At 37.7% G+C, this 19,181-nt stretch overlaps 1 protein-coding gene across 1 annotated transcript in view; it reads left to right on the top strand.

Annotated features, from left to right (window-relative positions):
• Positions 1-19,103, top strand: part of LOC132141425 (brain-specific angiogenesis inhibitor 1-associated protein 2-like protein 1) — a 68,382-nt gene extending 49,279 nt beyond the window's left edge. Inside the window, exons 7-15 of the mRNA XM_059550925.1 lie at positions 4,578-4,730; positions 4,863-5,018; positions 5,108-5,213; positions 6,057-6,270; positions 11,125-11,184; positions 12,865-13,033; positions 17,346-17,389; positions 18,249-18,352; positions 18,386-19,103. Coding sequence (XP_059406908.1) covers positions 4,578-4,730; positions 4,863-5,018; positions 5,108-5,213; positions 6,057-6,270; positions 11,125-11,184; positions 12,865-13,033; positions 17,346-17,389; positions 18,249-18,321 — 975 coding nt within the window. The 3' untranslated portion in view covers positions 18,322-18,352; positions 18,386-19,103. The remainder of the gene's footprint in view (positions 1-4,577; positions 4,731-4,862; positions 5,019-5,107; positions 5,214-6,056; positions 6,271-11,124; positions 11,185-12,864; positions 13,034-17,345; positions 17,390-18,248; positions 18,353-18,385) is intronic.
• Positions 19,104-19,181: the final 78 nt, after the last annotated feature.

Genomic DNA, 19,181 nt, shown 5'->3' with positions numbered 1-19,181 from the left:
AGGTTAGGATGGTTATAAAGACATCACTAAGGTTTAGAACAGGTCTACAGTGCATCTCGTGTGCATCTGTCTTTTTTAAGGTTGTCCTGTTTAGGCAGGAATGGAGTATTTCTCATATCTTCTCCTCCATGTGCGGCATGTCCTCTGTTTCTTTTACCTTTCTCCACAGGAGGAGAATGAAGGTGTCCATAGCAACAGACTTTATCACGGGTCTGTGATGATAAACAGGACAAATAGCACTGTTACACTCCTGTCTATCTCCCGTGGATCCATCACGGCTCTCTGGGACGTGTTCGCCTGGACAGATAGGCTGGTGCTTTTAACTCTGTGTGTGTTCATCTGTAATGTTACAGAAAATGCAGCGTTTATCTCTGCTGACAAGACAGTGTGTCTGTGTGCCAGCCAGACAGACAATGTGTGTTAGAGAAAGCCCCTCATGTGTCCTCTGAATATTCTGGCACACAGAGGAAGTGGATTAAGATCAGTCATGAGTACCTTTGGTCTTTCCCTCCCCGTAAAGACGAGGGGTTGCCCCTGAGTGAGCGTCACCCTGCCCCTTTCTGCACCACCAGCCTTTATTGTTTTCATTTGCCATTTATAGCAGTACCTGTGCTTGAAAAACAAGAGAATAACAGGCTGGCCCTTCCTCTTCATTAACAATTGATCCAGAGGTTTACAGCAGACAGGAAATGCCGTGCCAGGTGTAGCCCAATCTGATGTTTGCTGTTTTGAGTTTGACCTTGAGTCACCTGATGAAAAATGAAGGGGAGTTATAAATGATGATTTTGATTTTCTACTATACTTTGGGCCTCATTGGCTAAACTTTCCAAAAAACATCAGCATATGGACTTCATGAATATTTAATTTGTGTAATGATGTCGCCACATCCTACTAATTTAGTTTTGGTTTTGTGTTTTTAGAAGTCCTAGAGGTGACTTTTTGCCTACATACTATATGTTGTACCATGTTTCCTAATAGGTTGTTTACCTTGAGGTCAGTGACTTTTTAGACCAAGTCCCTTGTTTTTCACAGGATCTAGACCAACTCATTCACTGTCCAAGCTTCTCAAATGTCAAACCATTTAAAATGAGCTTAAAAAATATACGGTTCAGAAGTTTGGGGTCCGTACAGTTTTTAATTTTTTAAAGAAATGAATGTGTCGATTTTTATTGTTGTTGTTTTATAGACGTATCAAATTGATCAAAAATGACAAAAATGAGGGAGGGATGTGGTGTGTTCTTTGGCTTTCATTCATCAGTGAGATCACAGTGTCATCTGTGAGGAGCGGAGATCTTATGAAACCCATTGTGAGATTAATGCTCTCTCATGTCTCCTGCATTATGCCGCCGAGAGGGTGTGTCTGTGTAAATACACTTGCATGCAACTGTTTCCACAGGCCACATACTCAACATGTGCGGCGTGATGAAACCACAGTGTGAGGAAGGGACCAAAAGTCAAGTCATTATTCACTGTAAATCTGCAGTAGCCCTCAAATCTCAGTCACGCTTGTGTACATTTAACAGTTTAACAAAAATCTACATTTTTAAGGCCCTATGAAATAGAGGGATGCACGATATTAGAATTTTGTCGATATCCAATATGCTGATATTGTTCAAATCATTATATTCCCCTTTGTTTTGAAACAACACCAAGTCTCTACTTTGCGGAAATTATAATTATAATAATTGTTATTATTTAGAATTTTTTTGTTAGTTTTGAGCAAAATCATTTTAGGAAATTTGTTTGAAGGAATAAACACATTTTTTTTATTAGTATTTTTTTTTTTTTTTTTTAATGAGAGTACATTGAAACCTTGAAAATATCTGTAATAAAATCTATCTCTGCTGTTTGTTTTTTTTCTCAGACAGATGCAGTTGAAACCTTAACCTTTTATTTGTGTATGTAACACTAATAGTCTAAAGCAAAAGAGTTGTACAAAATCTAAAAAAATCTTGTAAGTTGTCATAATCCATTTGAAAAATATCAAATATTTCATATTACTGAATAAATCTGTATGTATAAATTATATTTATTTATCATGGTGTCATGGTTGTGATTTAATTTTTTTTCATGTAAATACAGCTTACTGCTTTATTTACTTAATGATATTACATTTTATTACAATTAGCCCAACAGCACCCCCCAAGTAAACAAAGCACCTTCCTGGAAGGGCATTAGGACCCGGGGGAGACTGCTACTGCTGTTACTGCATGCTAGAAACTAGTGATGGGCATTTCTGCTCTTTTTCTTGAGCCGGCTCGTTTGACTCAGCTCACTGAAAAGAGCCAGCACTTTTGGCTCACAAATGGCTCTTTAAAAAACAATAATGTTTTGACTATGATAGGTGTGAAAACAATTCTAATTAAATTATTAAATGAAATCATACTCACCATTTCTCACAATTTCTTTAAAAATGCATTGAAACTGTTGAATCTCTTGCACACCGGATGTCTTCTGTACAATCTTTTTTTTTTTTTTTTTTTTTTTTTTTTTTTTTTTTTACTAAATGCGGTAATGCAAAACAGTGAATGTAATCATCATTCAGGCAAAAGTTCGCTTTAAAAATGACCACACTACTGACGTTATCTTATTACGATCACACCCTGAGCACATGTGAGCTCTCCGTCTTATCGGCAAGGCATATCGGCATATTTTATTTCCTAATTGGCTGATGCCGATGTTTATATTTTAAGCCTTTATCGGCCGATTCTGATAACGTTAAAATAATACCATGCATCCCTAATGAAATATATTTGCTTAAATTCCATTTTATTTTTTACCAATTTCTGTGTTCCATTAATTGTTTCATTAAGTTTTAATTGATATATTTTCTAATCTAATTTATTGATATTGTTTAAAAATATATATATTTACATTTTATTTAAATTTTTTTTTTTTTTTCAGAAATACAGTCTTGTGTATTTATTAGTGCTGTTAAATGATAAATCCTGATTAATTGCATCCAAAATAAGTTTATTTACATAGTGTGTGTGTGTGTGTGTGTGTGTGTGTGTGTGTGTGTGTGCGTACTATGTATATTTATGTATATATAAATAAATACACAGACATACAGTATATATTTAGAAAATATTTACATGAATTTACAGGTATATATTTTAATGACCGAATGCAATATTTTGTGTGCAGAACATCGGTACATTTTCGTGTTTCCACACGAACATATTAAGTGGCGGATGTCTCCGCGTTCAGCACAAATCCCGCCCTGCAGATGATTCTAAAGTTTTCAAAAGGCATTACGCGAGTGTGAACATCACTACGACTAAGAAAAAACGATTGTAATTCAAACGCAGCTCCCGTCGGCATTTAAACAGACCTTCGCTCTTAATTCTTATCGGTCCAACGCAAAAACGAAATCTGAGCAGGTCTAAAAACTGAAACTGTTGATGCTGCAGTTTACACTTTGGAAAAGTTATATTTTTTTTTAAATATGATCAGCCCTACAAGCTGGGATGCTGCATCATAGTTATTTATTTATATATTTTTTTATAAATAGAGAGTATTTTAACTTTGCAGCAGTATTTTATTTCTTATTCTTTTTTTATTATAAATATATTTTATTATATTTTATTAAAAAGTGTTTAAAAAAAAGTGTAAACATTGTAAAAAAAAAAAAAAAAGTGTATAGTAATAAACAAGCTGCAGTTTAATGTTTGCATTTCTTTCCCTTACTGTACTGAAAATGAACCTAACCGTGACTTTAAAACCGAGGTACGTACCGAACCCTGATTTTTTGCGTATCGTTACATCCCTAATATATTTATATTAATTTGTATTATATATAAATGTAAAAGTTAATGTACTCATATGTGACCCTGGAACACAAAACCAGTCATAAGATTTATACATCAGCTGAATAAATAACCCTTCAATTGATGTATGGTTTGATACAACTATTTGAAAATCTTAGTAAAAGTTCTTAGGAGTGCATATAACTAATAAAAAATTAAGTTTTGATATATTTACATTAGGAAATTTACAAAATATCTTCATGAAACGTGATCTTTACTTAATATCCTAATGATTTTTGGCATAAAAGAAAAATCAATCATTTTGACCCATACAATGCAATTTTGTCTATTACTCCAAATACACCCCAGCTACTTAAGACGAGTGTCGCTTGTGCTTCAGTATGTGTGTAGTAAACAAAACCCCATTCATTCATTTAAATAGTATTTTTGTGGCTTAATATTCACAGAAACTAGTCCATATCGCATTTTAATTTAAGTGTACTGACCTACTTTTTAGGTATCCATCCTAAAATTTGGCAAGCTCTGTGACATTCCGCGCTTTACAGTAAAGTCCATTTTTATGACTCGATTTTGCGACTCAGTCTGCGTTTTCATAATCCCAGAAATCATAGGGCCCTAAGTATCTGGAGATTTAAATGTAGTTCCTTTGACACTTTTCACAACACCTTGCATTTAATCTGACGGGACACTTTGTTCCTTTCATAATGCTTTTATAAGAAGAAGTGAAGTCATCTTCCCAAAGCCGTGAACACGCTGCTTATCGGACAGCTGATAAGAGCCTGCGACCTTCTTATCTTTTCTCTGCAGTGTCTTGAGACTCTCACTCACCGTCAGATGGACATGCAGAAGTTCATCGCTGAAGGCTGCCAGGAGGCTCTGCTGGAGGAGAAGAGGCGTTTCTGCTTCCTGGTGGACAAGCACTGCAACTTCTCCAGCCAGATCTCTAATTTCCATGAAAAGGTTTGTTACTTCAGTGGGCGAGCAGAAATCCACACTGTTTGCTATTTCATCACAAGAAAAGGAGACCTTCATGATTATAGCGCTCTCAACTGTTAAAACTCCTGCGTCTAATACTTTCTTGTGTTCTTGAAGGCTCGAGAACTTGTGACAGAGAACCTGTCCACCTGGCAGGACAAATGCGGTGACGCTGCCAATGTTCCCGATAGTGTAATGTCCATGATTGAAGGTCTACGCACTCCAGCGTCCCACACTCCCCAGGCGTCTCCAGCCCTCCAGCACCACAACAGAGTGAGGACACCGGCTCCTACTCTACATGATGAATCCATAGAGCCTGTTGTGTTCATGAATGCCTCCCTGTGTTTTCTTCACTTGTACAGGCTAACTCAGACGCCATGTTTCCAGCACCTCCAGCTCCGCCTCAGACGAGTCCCCTGGCCAACATGTTCATTCAAGAGACCTCCAGGAGAGAGGAGAGAGAGTCTGGTAGGACTTAAATATTATATGGATCTCTTCTACCAACTCGTTATCGAACACAAATAATCGAAAGGTTCAAACTTGGCATTTTTGCTTTCCTAAAACACATTTCTGATGCATTGTGCATGGAATTATATTTTTCCGATAGTTAAATGGCTATTCAGACATTGTTGTAGGCTGCGGTTGTAGGTGACGCAGGAATTGCAGCACTTTTAATGTCATTTAGTTAATGTAATAGTTTTATTTCATTTTAATGCCAATTAAAATAGATATTAGCAATTATATATTTAATAGATAATATACTGTAGATACATAGAATAATAAATTAATGATATAACAGAATAATAGACCTTTCGGGGTTAGTGTCATTTTGTTATTTATACATTATTATAGTACTTATGAAAAAAATGTAATTAGCTTTTATTTTTATATTTTCAGTTTTAGTCATTTTAGTTATAGTAATTTTATGTCATTTTTCTAATTTTATTTTTATTTTATTTTTTTTATTCTTTAAACTTCTTTAAACTTTATTCTTTTTTTATCATATTAATTTCATTTTATTTCAGCTTTATTATATATATAGTTTTAGTTAACTATAACAGCGCATGTTTTATTTTTGTTGGTTGCATTGATATGCTGAATGTTTTGCTGTCCAGTCAGTTCCTGATGAATATATTGTTCTTGTTGAATATCCTGTTTCACTTTGAAATATATCACATTGCAAGTATTAAAAACATATCAAACAATTTCTAGTTCACTGCTTTATTTGTTTGGACAAATTTGCTATGTTTATCATTAGTAATGAAGCTTTGAGGACCTTGGGAGACATGTTGTCTGTCTTTTTTCCTCCAGACTACAACAACGAGGACAGCGGATTGTCTAGGTCTGTGTCGATGGCCACTGGCCTCAATCAAATAGACAGAAGACCCAAAGTGCGCACCATTTTCCCCCACAAGTCTGAAAACAACAACACGCTACTGAGTTTTGATGAAGGAGACATTATCTCACTGCTGATTCCTGACGAGAGGGATGGCTGGCTTTACGGAGAGCTGCAGAAAAACAAACAGTGAGTGCAGCTTGTCAACGTCTCATTTATATGAGCTTTTCACACTAGAGATGGTTAATGGAGACATGTCTGTAGTTTATAGTTGATAATGACAATAGTAATAATAATTTGGCTTTGCAACCAAAACTTGATCATTTTTGGATTACCAAAAATGTTATTAAAACAGCCCAACATTAAGAAGGTTGTCCAGGTGAAGATGTTGTCTGGTGAGTCAGTCCGTCTCAGATGTACCAAAGTGGCTCAGGATGTGAAGAGACATTATGTGTGCACAGCTGCTGGTGCCAGTCTGCAAACCAGTGGAGATGAAGAAAACCCAGTTCATTGTGGTGTCACTCAGAGCCACATGAATCCCTTTTTTCGAGAGAGAGAGAGAGAGAGAGCAGACGGGGCGGCAGCTTATCTGAGATGCAGAACACAATCCCCCAAAGGACCTGAGGACTTTCAGCAGGTGGAGGAGAATAACACAGTTATGGCAGAGAAAACGGTCTGAACGCCAGCGTTCCTTCCAAAAACTGATGTTGTTGGTTTGAGAGAGTGCTACCAGATGGCAAAACAGACAGGGTGTGTTCTGAGTGCATTCAGAGCCATCCATATCTTTGCCACAGAAGTCAAGTCAGAAGTAGGGCTGCACGATTAATCGCATGCGATTAGCGGTAAATGTCCATCACCTGCTTTCAAATGGAGCCGTACTTAATGGACAGAGCCGTAGTTCGCTGACAAGCTACGCAATATCGCGATCATAATCGAAGATGTCTTTATGAATACCAAATGAACATTTTATCAGAACCACTAGTAAATTATCTTGTTTCGTTTTCTAATTTATTTATTTTTTCTTTAGAATCGTGAGAGAATAGTTATCTCCAATTTACAGGCCTATATATATATATATATATATGTGATTCTCAATTTATCCAGAATCTAGCAGCTCTAGTTCACATGTTGTTTATTGCTGCATATAATTCATTAAAATAGAAGTTTAATTTCATAAAGTACAAGTTGATTTCAAAAGTTTCTCTTTTTCCATTTGAATAAGAGACGATTTTTTACTATATTTAATCATTGACGATTCTCATGAACCCGGTCTCGTGTTTCGTTTCGTGGATAAGTATCTTGTTATTTTCCTTTTCAGTGCTTTCCAGTGAACCCCTCATGTGTTTCTCTGCAATACGACCGTATACACTGGGTGCTGCTTTGGATGTATGAGACATGACCAATTCATATACGGTATTTGTTACTTGGCGGATGATATATTATCTAGGGCCCTTGGAAATCCTTTATTTCTCTTTTTTTTTTTTTTTTTTTTTCAGACTTTGTTTTAACAATTAAATTAAAATGTTCTTAATCAAAAAGCATGTCTAATTAATCAAAAATCATGAAGTGATTTATTAAGTTTAACAAAAATAAAATTAAGGCTTTCATTTTTTTTTTTTTTTACCAAATTCAGTTTTCCATTATTTTTCTGGATTCCATTTGAATGGTTTCATTAAATTCTAATAATCAAAAACATTTCTAATTGATTATATATTAATATATATATGACATTTTATTTTAATAAATTCTGGTAAATATTGTTAAATATTTCTGGTTAAAATTTTTATTAGTAGTAGTATTACTATCATTACATTTAAGTAATATATTTCTGTCACAGTTTCTTTAAGTTAAACAGAACTTTTATTTTGATAGGTTACGTTAAAGACTTTTAGGTTTTTGTTTATATGATATGATGATAGTGGGTTTTTTTTTTTTTTTTTCAGAAGAAAATTCTCATGAAGTGACTCTCAGGGCAGCGCTAAAGATTATCATGAGTTCATTTTCTCATAGATTGAGGCGGCAGAGTCTGAAAACACCACAAGCGTCACATGCTTTTGTATTTGTTTAGTAAACGAAACCATGCATCTGCAGCATTCATTCAAACAGAGACTTGCACAACATGGAGGACTTGTATTTAAATAGTATTATGCAGCATATTATCCACAGACACTACTAGTCTATATCGTGTTTTGATTTAACTGTACTGAGCTGCTTGTCATTCCACGTTACACAGTAAATTCCATTTTTATGACTGTATTTCGTGACTCCCTTCGTGTTTATCATATAAAGGAGATCACAGGGCCCTAATTATTGTCCGATAGCTGGGGAACTTCACATATTAAGTCAGTTGATAGAATTCGTCTTTAAAGGAATAATTCGCCCAAAAATGAACATTGTCATTTTCTCACACTTTGCATTCTTGGGTAATCTGTAGTTTGACTCACTTTAGTTGTTTATGTGTTGGTGGTGTTCTGCTTTAAAAACAACATCCAACTTGTCTGAACCCTATAGGGAACGATAAATGAAGCCAGACTTGTCACCTAGCAGCCCATTAATATGTGCCAAATTACAACCAAGCACCATTTGCTAAACGAGGCATTTTAAAACACTACGACGACCTGTTCAGACAGACTGAGTGCTTCTATTTAAAGAGAACGTCAGCCTGATTGACGGTTGTTATTAAAAATACATTTGCAAGGTCAATTAAAATGTCCTCTCATGTTCTTGAATGCCAAGCAGGAAATGAGCTTAAAATCACTGGTGAAACTTTCCAGCCTGTGTCTACAGATCACTATCACTGTACCGCGGTTCCTCTGTTCTGTTGATTTAAAGTACATTGAAAAGCACAAAGACAAATATTAACATTTCTTCACATGGAGCATGAATACGAGGGCAGAAGTGAAGGGATTTGGCCTGAGATTTGCAATGTGTGTCTACACTGAAAACAATATGAAAGGTTTGCTCTGCTGTCCTAGATGAGAGTGATTTTAACATGGTCATCATTTCGGAATGTAAATACATAAACTTAGAGCTAACAGATGTTGACTAAAAGCCACAAAACCCCACTTTTGATTTCATGGGGTCTTCAAAGCCTCACCGCTACAGCCATTGACGCATTGCTTTTGTAGTAAATACACCACATTCAACCATAAACTTTACAGCGATTAACTGACAGACTTGAAATGCTGCTCCTACTGTAAATGACGTTCCCTTGATCTTGTATAAGCTGTAGGTTATTTAGCCTGTTTCTTCAGATGTGCTATTGAAGGATGGTATTTAGTGTCTCATACGTGACTAGGACACACACTGGATGGAGCCTCTATACAGAGTTCAGGTGGTTGTTCGGACATTTAGACATTCCACTGACTAATCATTTGCGGGGGCGGGGCTATGGGTTGGTCACACCCGAGCGCCAACCTCCCGCTCTCTCTCGTGAGGCCAATAAGGAAGTGACTAAAACTGCAATTCATCGACTGGCCGCTTGAGGCTGGCTGCAAAAGGGAGTCAGTTCCATAGACTCCCCATGTTAAAATGCCCAACTTTACAGCAGGAAAAAACATGTTTACAGCCTGGTTCAAAAAATGATTTTGGTCTAAATAGCTAATTTTGCCCTTCATGACAACTGTGAGGGGGGTGAATTTTTTATAACTCATCGGTTTAAATTATATTAAGACTTAAAGTTCTGCATAATTAAGTGCGTAGCCACTTGAGTGACAGGTGGATTGCCACTGCTGACACTGCCGTCGTGCTAGGTGGGGGTGGATTCAGCAACTAGCTCCCGCCTTTTTGCCCATTTTTGATTGTCCAGCAGAGTCGCGCGGTGATGCGCTGCCAAGATGGCGACGGCCCGCTCTACACACTTTAGGCTTCAAAAACACACATCAGGAGACTACGGGTGACGTCACGGACACTACGTCCATGTTTTTATACAGTCTATGGTCACACCACTCACAACTGCTGCTTCTGTCTTTTTTTTTCTTTTTTCTTAACAAAAAGTGCATTTATTTAGATGCACAGAGCGTCTTTACAACCACATCAAACATGAGAAGTTTCAGATGTGCACACCACTTTGCCTCAGCACCAATCCCGAGTCAATAAGCACAGAAACAGGTGACGAGGAGCTTCAGTTGAAGCACAGTGAACTACGCTCAGAGGAGATGTTGTCAGACCTCATGTCAGTAAAAACGTTCCTGTCCTGTCAGCCATTATACTTCAATTGCACACATGAATATGGCTGCGCGTGCTGTATCCCGTATAATTTAATATTAAAGCACGAATGAAACTGCCACTGAGCCACTGCCACCCCATATATATATTTAACATTATTTATTACATTATTTAACCTTACTTTTTTGCCATGCAAAAATCAGCAACTGCACCAAATTGCATAAAGAATCTTTGCTCAATTTGGGCATCTAAATGTTTGGGGTTTTTTTGTTTTTCCTCTTTGTTTTGAGCTCCATATTCTCCAATACCATACTATATGAACAATACAAGTCTGATGTATGAACTTTGATACATACCGGTATTCAACCTATTACATATTTTCTAACTGTCAGACTTTACAGGGTTATCATGGTCCAGTCTCTGCTGGTAAACTTGATAAGAGAGGAGCGCCGCCACATTCAGAGTCTACATAAAACTCCATGCAAGATGTTATTTGTCTTTCCCCGTGCCTTTCAGGGGAGAAAGGCGGTTGTAGAAACTGAGTTTCCCATCAGTATTCACCTTCCCTTGGATTACAAGAACATAAAGTCCTGAGAAAAACGGCCACACCAAGACAAACACTGCCATTGTGCATGAAGTGTGCATTTGATGTCATCTGTCACCTCACACCACTGCACGTTCAGATGACGGCCTTCTGCTTGGATTTAATTTCTAAGAATGCAATGCAACTCTCCGTGTTCAGATGTTTTATGTCCCACAATCCCTGACTGTGTTCAGTAAACACTGAGCAGACATTATAAGAGCCATTTATCCAGTGCCAGATAAAAGCATCCGCTCTAACTGACTTGTGTTGTCTGTCTGTGTGTGTTTTTACAGGCGGGGCTGGTTTCCATCATCTTACTGTCGTGTATACACAGAGCAAGCGGTAAATAACAGGTAATCAGATACCACACACACACTAACACGGTTCTTTGTTGTCCTGATTAGCTCTGATACTGATCACTGTGCCTCTGAAGAGAAGGAAACATAAGCTTTACAGCAGTCAAGCCCTATTTTAAGACTATTACATCCTTTATCTCAAAAACCTCATTTTCAGATATTAGTTTTTCTGTATTGCTTAGGTCAAATAAGTTTGATGGTGTCTTTTAGCATCAACAGAAGCAGTTGTTTTCAAGCAGGTTTCCTGAACACACCCTACAACTTCTATTGGTTGGACAAAGCGTTAGTCCCGCCCCAAACTTACACTATTGGTCGAGTCAGTGCAATGTTGCGTGCTTGAACTACGATGTTTACATCTAGCATCACAGTGTTACAGTTTTTAGGGAAATTATAATAGATAAAATGACACTTCAGCTTTAATGGTTGATTGATTAAATGATATATATTGAGAGCTGCAGATTTTCCACAGAGAGTGAAACATTAGAAATAGACTTTAGCCAGACTGACGCAGGCATGCTTCGTGAGACTTCTTATCCCTTGTGCTCTTTCCCACTGGTATTATTCAAAGTGTGTGAGGGTCAGATCATGCACCTACCTCTGCTAATGTTTGCTTGAAGAGCACAAGACTTAATGCTTTCTGATGTCATATGAAATCCTATCCTCTTGGACCCTGAGGGGTTCCTGTAATGCCTGATCAAAAAGCCTTTTGTGTTGCAGCTAACAGGGAGAGCACCAAATGCAATGTGCTGATTATGCATGCTTTCTAACATCGTGTGTTTAGCTCTTTGATTAACTTTGTACCATGTGTAGCTTCCAGATATGGACAAGTCATGGAAATAAATGAAATGGATAAGACATCTAAATTTCTAGACAATATAAATTCAATAAAATGAAAAGAAAAAACAGTCTGCCATAGTGGAAAGATAGTTATACTAAAATGCATTTGGAATACATTTCATGCTTAGTATTAAAGTCTGCTTACTCCGCTAAATTGGAACAACTTATTTTGTAGTTAATGCACTTTAATAGTGCGGAAGTAGTGCTTACACCCAACTAAAGATATATTGACATATATTTGATTGTGCTTAAGTGGAACTATTATAAGTAAACTATAATATAATATCTTGCATTTAAAGACTGATGTTATTCAGACATCATACAGCCCTCATCAATAGTGACATTAAAACATTTTAGGCTTAATATTAAGAAATGTGTATTGTGATCAAGTAGTACCCCAAATAAAGTGTAAATATATATATTTATTTATTTATTTATTTATTTATTTATTTATTTATTTATTTATTTATTTATTTATTTGCATTAATGGTTCTATAAAGAACCTTGAACATCCATGGAACCTTTCAAATGCAGAAAAGGTTCTTAAGATTTTTTAAATGTTCTTCAAAATGGTTCTTTTAGGAACTGTTCACTGAAAGAAAAAACATATTTGGGTCCCCAAAAATCCTAAGGCATCACTGCAAAAACACCCTTTTGGAACCTTTATCTTTACCAGTGTATGAACCATGACATGGTTGAGATTTCCTTTGATACTGACCAGAGCTTATAGAATTGAACTGAATTGAACTGTGTGTTCCATTTTAGTTGCTTAGTAAACATGTTAAAATTCAATCTAAAGAAAGGTTTCTTCTGCTGAAAGGTGTTGTGATTTTGTTGTAGTATTGCTGGAAATCCTCCGATGCGCAGTAAGAGCGTGGCCAACCTCATGCAGAAGGACCCCGAGGACGACATGATGGTTCTGCCTCCAGCGGACTACAACGATTCGCCCGTCAGGAGAAACTCCACCAAGAGTCTGATGCAGACATACACCTCCTCATATGAAAACCCGGTCAGTCTTCTTCATCTTCCTCCTCATCTACAGCTGTCACCTACCTGAAAGCTGCTTGCATTGCCTTCTCTACACGCTGGGCTCCTACAGTCAGATTATGGTTGATCTGTGTTTGACTGTTATCTCTCAGGCGATAAAATAGGCCACAAATGTCCCATTTACATTCATTGAATTGTATTATAGAGGGTTAAATAGTCTTCCAGAACACCATAGCAAATGGTTAGCAACACCTTGACATCACAGTGGTAATTGTTCCATTGGCAAGCATCACTTTAAGAAAGAGTAAGTCTATTAAAGCTCTAAATGCTATTTGGCATAAGTTGGGGTGTATTTATTGAATTTAGTTTAGGAGTAATAGAAGCCCATGTGAAGTTCTCTCAGGTATAGGTGTGTATGTGTGTCAGTGTCAGAGTGTCATGACGTGCATGCAGTTGCAGTCCTCACGTCGGGGTGGATCAAAGGATCAGGATCACTTTAAAGAGGATTGCCGGTGGAGCAATGCTAAATCCAAACTGCTCTCTCAAAACAGTGTCACCTCAGTGACAGCAAAAATAAATAAACAACAGCTACCCTTTTAAGCCCACCACATCTCACTGTGGTTAAACAGCTGATACATACAGACCCAGAGACCTGAGATATGTGACTAGTACTAAAGCATAATTACTTAAATATTTATTATTATCATTATTACCATAAGCCCTTTAAGATACAACCTCTTCCCTACTCAAGCACACACATTAAGCTTGCTGCAAAAGTAATAACTATGAATGTTTCAGAAAAAAATTGCGAGGAGATTAATAATTTATTAAGAAACTAGTGTTTTCTGTAATGTAATCACGTGCTTAATGACTGGTGGCTTAAAGAGTTAGTTCACCCAAAAATGATCATTCTGTCAATTACTCACCCTCAAGTCATTCCAAACCCATAAGACCTTTGTTTATCTTCAGATCACAAAATAAGATATGTTGATGAAATCCGAAAGCTTTCTGACCCTCCATAGACAGCAATGCAACTACCACAATCAATACACTGTAAGGTAGTAAAATAGTTGTTAAAAATAGTCCATGAGACATCAGTGGTTCACAAGAAAACTTTTTGTGTGCAAAGAAAACAAAAATAATGACTTTATTCAACTAGATCACACTTGCACTGTGCCTTGTTTACAAGAAGAGGAATGCACATGCTATACATAAAACAGTGTTTGTATAAATGTTGAATGAAGTCATTATTTTAGTTTTTGCTTTTTTTGCGCACAAAGTATTCTTGTAGCTTCATAAAATTAAGGTTGAACCACTGATGTCACACTATTTTAATGCTGTTCTTACTACCTTTCTTGACCTTGAACGTGTCAATTGCATTGGTGTCTATGGAGGGTCAGAGAGCTCGAAATGCATCAAAAGATATCTTAATTTGTGTTCTGAAGATGAACAAAGTTCTTACGGGTTTGGAACGACATGAGGGTGAGTAATTAAGGACAATGTTCATTTTTGGGTGAACTATCCCTTTAAATGAACAACTATTTGTCAATTATAGAAAAATCTTTAATCAGGGGAAGAGCATATGTTTGTTTGCGGATATTTAAGAAACATCCTCACATATATTTAGGAAACAAGTTCACATACTTATTTCTCCAAAAAAAAAAAAAAAAAAAAACAACAACAATGCTACATCAAGTTACTCTAAAATGTGTTACTTGTCGGAATATCTGTTTTTGTTCTGATCTGTGTGATTCAGCCCACTAAAATTTCAACACCTCGGGTTGTGTGTACTCAATCTGGCAACCCCTGTGAGTATGTAGCCTGAGTAGGAGGGGGCAAGAGAAACAATTCTCTCCAATATTTTGAATTTGGACTGCAGTTTCCAATTCAACCACTAGCTGTCAACATTACATCCTGCACCTTTAATCTCACTAGGGGTGGAAATGGAGTGCAACAATCGTATGTGAACGTCAGTGATGTTTACTGTATGGTATTTTATAACATGACATTTTATCCAAAACAGCGTAGCCAGTTTTATTTGCATGCATGCAAACACATGTGGCAGAACTGTGGGTAATGACACATTCATGTAAATGATGTGATTTTGCTTATTCCCAGAACTGTTGGACTGTCAGCGATTTCACAGAGCAGCGTGTTACGCAAGTCAGGCAACCACATAAGGTCACGGCCCGCATCTAATGTATTATACTCATGCTAATTTTAGTGGTAGGGCTAGTCTGATGAGGCACATGATCTCATACCAGGTGCATCTTTTAAATTGATGAGGTCTATTGCCTCTGAAAGAGCCACCTGCATTTGTAGTGCTATTTGTTTGGAGGGAGCCCTGATTTGTGATGTTTGTGGGCTGCGGGTGTCAATGGCCAGGCTGTGAAACTGGATACTTCTCTCTCTTGATGCGGTGAAATATTAATCGCTCGCTCCTCCACCGAGCCCTTGCCTCCCGTCACACACACACACACACATCCGGGCCACGGCTCCACCTTTCCGATGGAATTCCACATGGACTTCAACCTGAGACCTGCCCGTAAATCCACCCATTAACTGACCCGTCGGAAGCGAAACCTCCTGATATCATGCACACAATAGAAGTACAGGAGCCAGATCTGTAGGTGTGAACCCTGTTGTTCGGCACCTGTCCTCCCTGCTGAGGGTTGGCTCATCGCTGTGGCCAACGAGGGAGTCGTGCCATGCACTTTCTCAAGCCAAGCTCGTCTCTCCGCCTTGGAAAGCCGGGGTAAATGCGGACACTCTTATATTAGATGTCAAGCAGGAAAGGAGATTGTCCTGTTCAAGAGAAGCGGAGGCTGTGTTTTTCCACAGACAGTGTTTTGTATCGGTTTAGGGTGGGGGAGGACGGGTCTTGAACGCTCAAAGGTGAAGGCATTGTGTGAAAAATGCTCCCTACCTTGTTTTCTGTTTGCATGAAAAGAGAAAAATAAAACGGCAGAATCTGATACAAGGCTGACAGTAGATGTGAATCTCAGAAGAATGCAAATAGTGACACTATGCATGAAAGAGCTTGTGACATTACAAAAAACATCCAAACACGCTGACTAGTCTTCCTGTTATGTTATACGTGATGGATAAGATCGATATTTAGGTTGGGAAAATTGGCATTCAGGCCACACTAAATGGCAGGTCTAACCAGATAGCTATGATATACGACCATGTTGATGTCACGGACAAGATCTTGCTGGTGTCTGGAGTGAACATGCACAGCTGGACGACAGCAGTGGACCATTATGATGCCAGATGCCCAGTAACTGAATCAAGAGGCGTCTCTTTCCTGTGTACATCTACTGCAGTACACAGCTGCCCTTTAGTGGAGAGAGCAGCTCGGTGCGGAGATCTCAGTCCTGCACAAGTACAGCGGTTACTGTTGCTCCGAGATTGGTGACCACTGCTTTAAGGTTATGATTTTAGCAATCACTAAACTTCATATTGCTCTGTTTGTGCTACACACATAGGCAATACCTTAAACTGTGTGGCTTGTTAGAGACTATTTTCAACTGGGCAACAAAACATCCTTGAGACTTTTAATTAAATCACAGCCTTTGTGATTCTGTAATCGCACCAAGCCATATCACGATTTGGGTTTTATTCCGACTAATCATGCAGCCCTGGACTGAAGTCATATCTTGAGGACAGCATATCATAAAGACTTGTGGGTGGACTATTGACATGAGTCAGTAAACAAGCACCCAGAAACACAGCGGTGCGTTTTAATATCTGCTTTTAAATTTGCATGCGTGATGTATGCGTGCATGTGCATGACAGTGACTGAGATATGAACAGATAAGCGTAATCAGCTCATGTCTGCGTTTATATCATATCATGCAACATGAGGTTAACTCGACTGGCGTTTCTAGCAGGACTAGATTCCAGAGCGTCAGTGAGTCGGCTCTTCCGTGTGATCCACATCAGACCCGTGTGACTGCTGGATGTAGGAATGTGTATGGAATACCTACATGAAACCATCATTCCAGCTTCATTCTTCTTCGAAGCATTATTACATTTGTGCACAAAATTGGATTAATGATCGAAATAAGCTTTGTTTCTGAAAAACTAAAAAAATGTATTCCACTCGCTGCTGGATTAAACATGCAGCATTAGGGTCAAATAACAACAAGAGGGGGTATAATACTATTTGGTTGTTGTTGTTGTTGTTGTACTCTTTTAGGGTATAGTATACAATTATATAAGCTGTGCAGTACTGCTAGTATGAGTGTCTGTTTTATTTTGGGTTTTTACCCACTGAACTTCCTGCTGTCTGCTCTGTAGATGTGACGTGTCCTGCTCTTTGTTTCCTGTAGGTGGTGCCTCCGTCAAACGGGCTGCCAAAGCATCCGCTCCTAGGGTGAGTATTAATGGATCATGCTTGTTGTCTGTCTTCAGAGCTTCATGTGACTCATCAACTAGTGAAAAGACATATATATACTGCAGATTTGTTAAGTTTTTTTTAAAAACAAGTGTCTTATGCTCATGAAGGCTTCATTTTTTGAACAAAAATACAGGAAAAAAAAGGTAATAATGTGAAATATTATTACAGTTTAAAATAATGGATTTCTGTTTTAAGATACTTTAAAGTGTAATTTATTTCTGTGATGCAAAGCTGAATTTTCAGCATCATTACTCCAGTCTTCAGTGTCACTTGATCGTTCAGAAATCACTGGTGTTTTCTATATTGATAATAAATCAACATATTCATGTTGGATCATGTTGCACTGAAGACTGAAGTAATGATACTGAAAATTCAGCTTTGCTTCACAGAAATGCATTATATTTTAAAATAGAACAAAGTTCATGAACATCTGCATGGTTTTAGAGATTTTTGTTGTACCATGTCCTAGATTCTTTGTATTAGGCAGGTGGACAGACAACAAAATAAGAGACAAACATAAAAGATTGGGTCCAAACTAGTTTAATGATTGACAGACAGATAATTCTCTGAAGCTGGAAGTCAGAGGAGGCCTTCTCCTTTCAGGAAAGGATATCAGATTGTCTGCATGTGCAAAAAAAAAAAAATAGGGTTAGTTTGTCAGTCAGTCCTGTGTCAATATAGGTTTAGTCTGTTTATGAAAAATATTCCAAACACCTAACCTATTTAGAAATATAACCGTTCTTAAGTAAAAGAGAAATTCTGATGTGTTTATTTATTTGATTCTATTGTATTTTGTTTATATAGCAGCTGGAGTAACAGTGTGTTGTGTCTGTAGGGGAGGGAACCCATTCGCTACTGTCAAACTCCGGCCCACAGTCACCAATGACAGATCAGCACCCATCATCTGATCAACACCACAGAGACCGGCCACCGAGGATGCTGGGATTACTCACAGGACTTATGCACACACACACACACACCACATACAGTTCAACCACTATTTATGTCAGTCCCTTTAAACCCCTCTCTCTCTCTCTCTATTTATTAATGTATACACACTCACACACACATGCATATAGAGAGAGAGGGAATCAATGTGTATGCACTTAGTTGTAATGATCCATAGTCAGATGCTTAACTATCAGAGTATCATTTTGTAAATCTATGAGAGAAGATGGGTGTGATCTTAAGTTTTTTTTTAAATAATTTTCAAGATATTTCCTAACACGTACACTAGATGGGAACCTGCGTTAGCAGAAAGGTCCTGATGATAGTGATGTGAACCAAAACATTGATGAGAAATTCCACTTACTGTTGATGCTGTCTGAACTGCTGTCTGACCCTCAAGCTGGTAACTCGTGGAGGAGCTGATGCTCCGAGCCGTGTTCATGTAAGCACGTTTACCAGGGTTAGCTGACCTCGAGGGCCTCAGGCGAGACAGAAGCCCTTTTAGCTCATTTTGTCTTTTAGATCATCAATGCTTTTAGAATGAGGGAGCTTTGCTTTTAGCAGCGTAGTTTTAACACTGAATAATGATCCATTGTCGGTCAGTGGATAGTGATTTATTTATCTTCTGCTTGGGGGGAACTATTCATTTGGCTTTGATCGTATCAATGCACTTTTCTGTTAAAGTTGGCCTGAGATCTTGTAGATCACTGCTGTATGAAAATAAAAATATTTTGTTTCTAAATGTGTGCTTTTGTTCAAATATTAGAGTAACATTGCAACTCCAGAAGAAACAATGAATGATTTACGTTAGAATGGTTTA

Source organism: Carassius carassius, chromosome 1 (genome assembly GCF_963082965.1).
Source record: "Carassius carassius chromosome 1, fCarCar2.1, whole genome shotgun sequence".
In the NCBI taxonomy this organism is placed as follows: Eukaryota; Metazoa; Chordata; class Actinopteri; order Cypriniformes; family Cyprinidae; genus Carassius; species Carassius carassius.
This window is presented reverse-complemented; position numbering and strand designations above follow the sequence as displayed.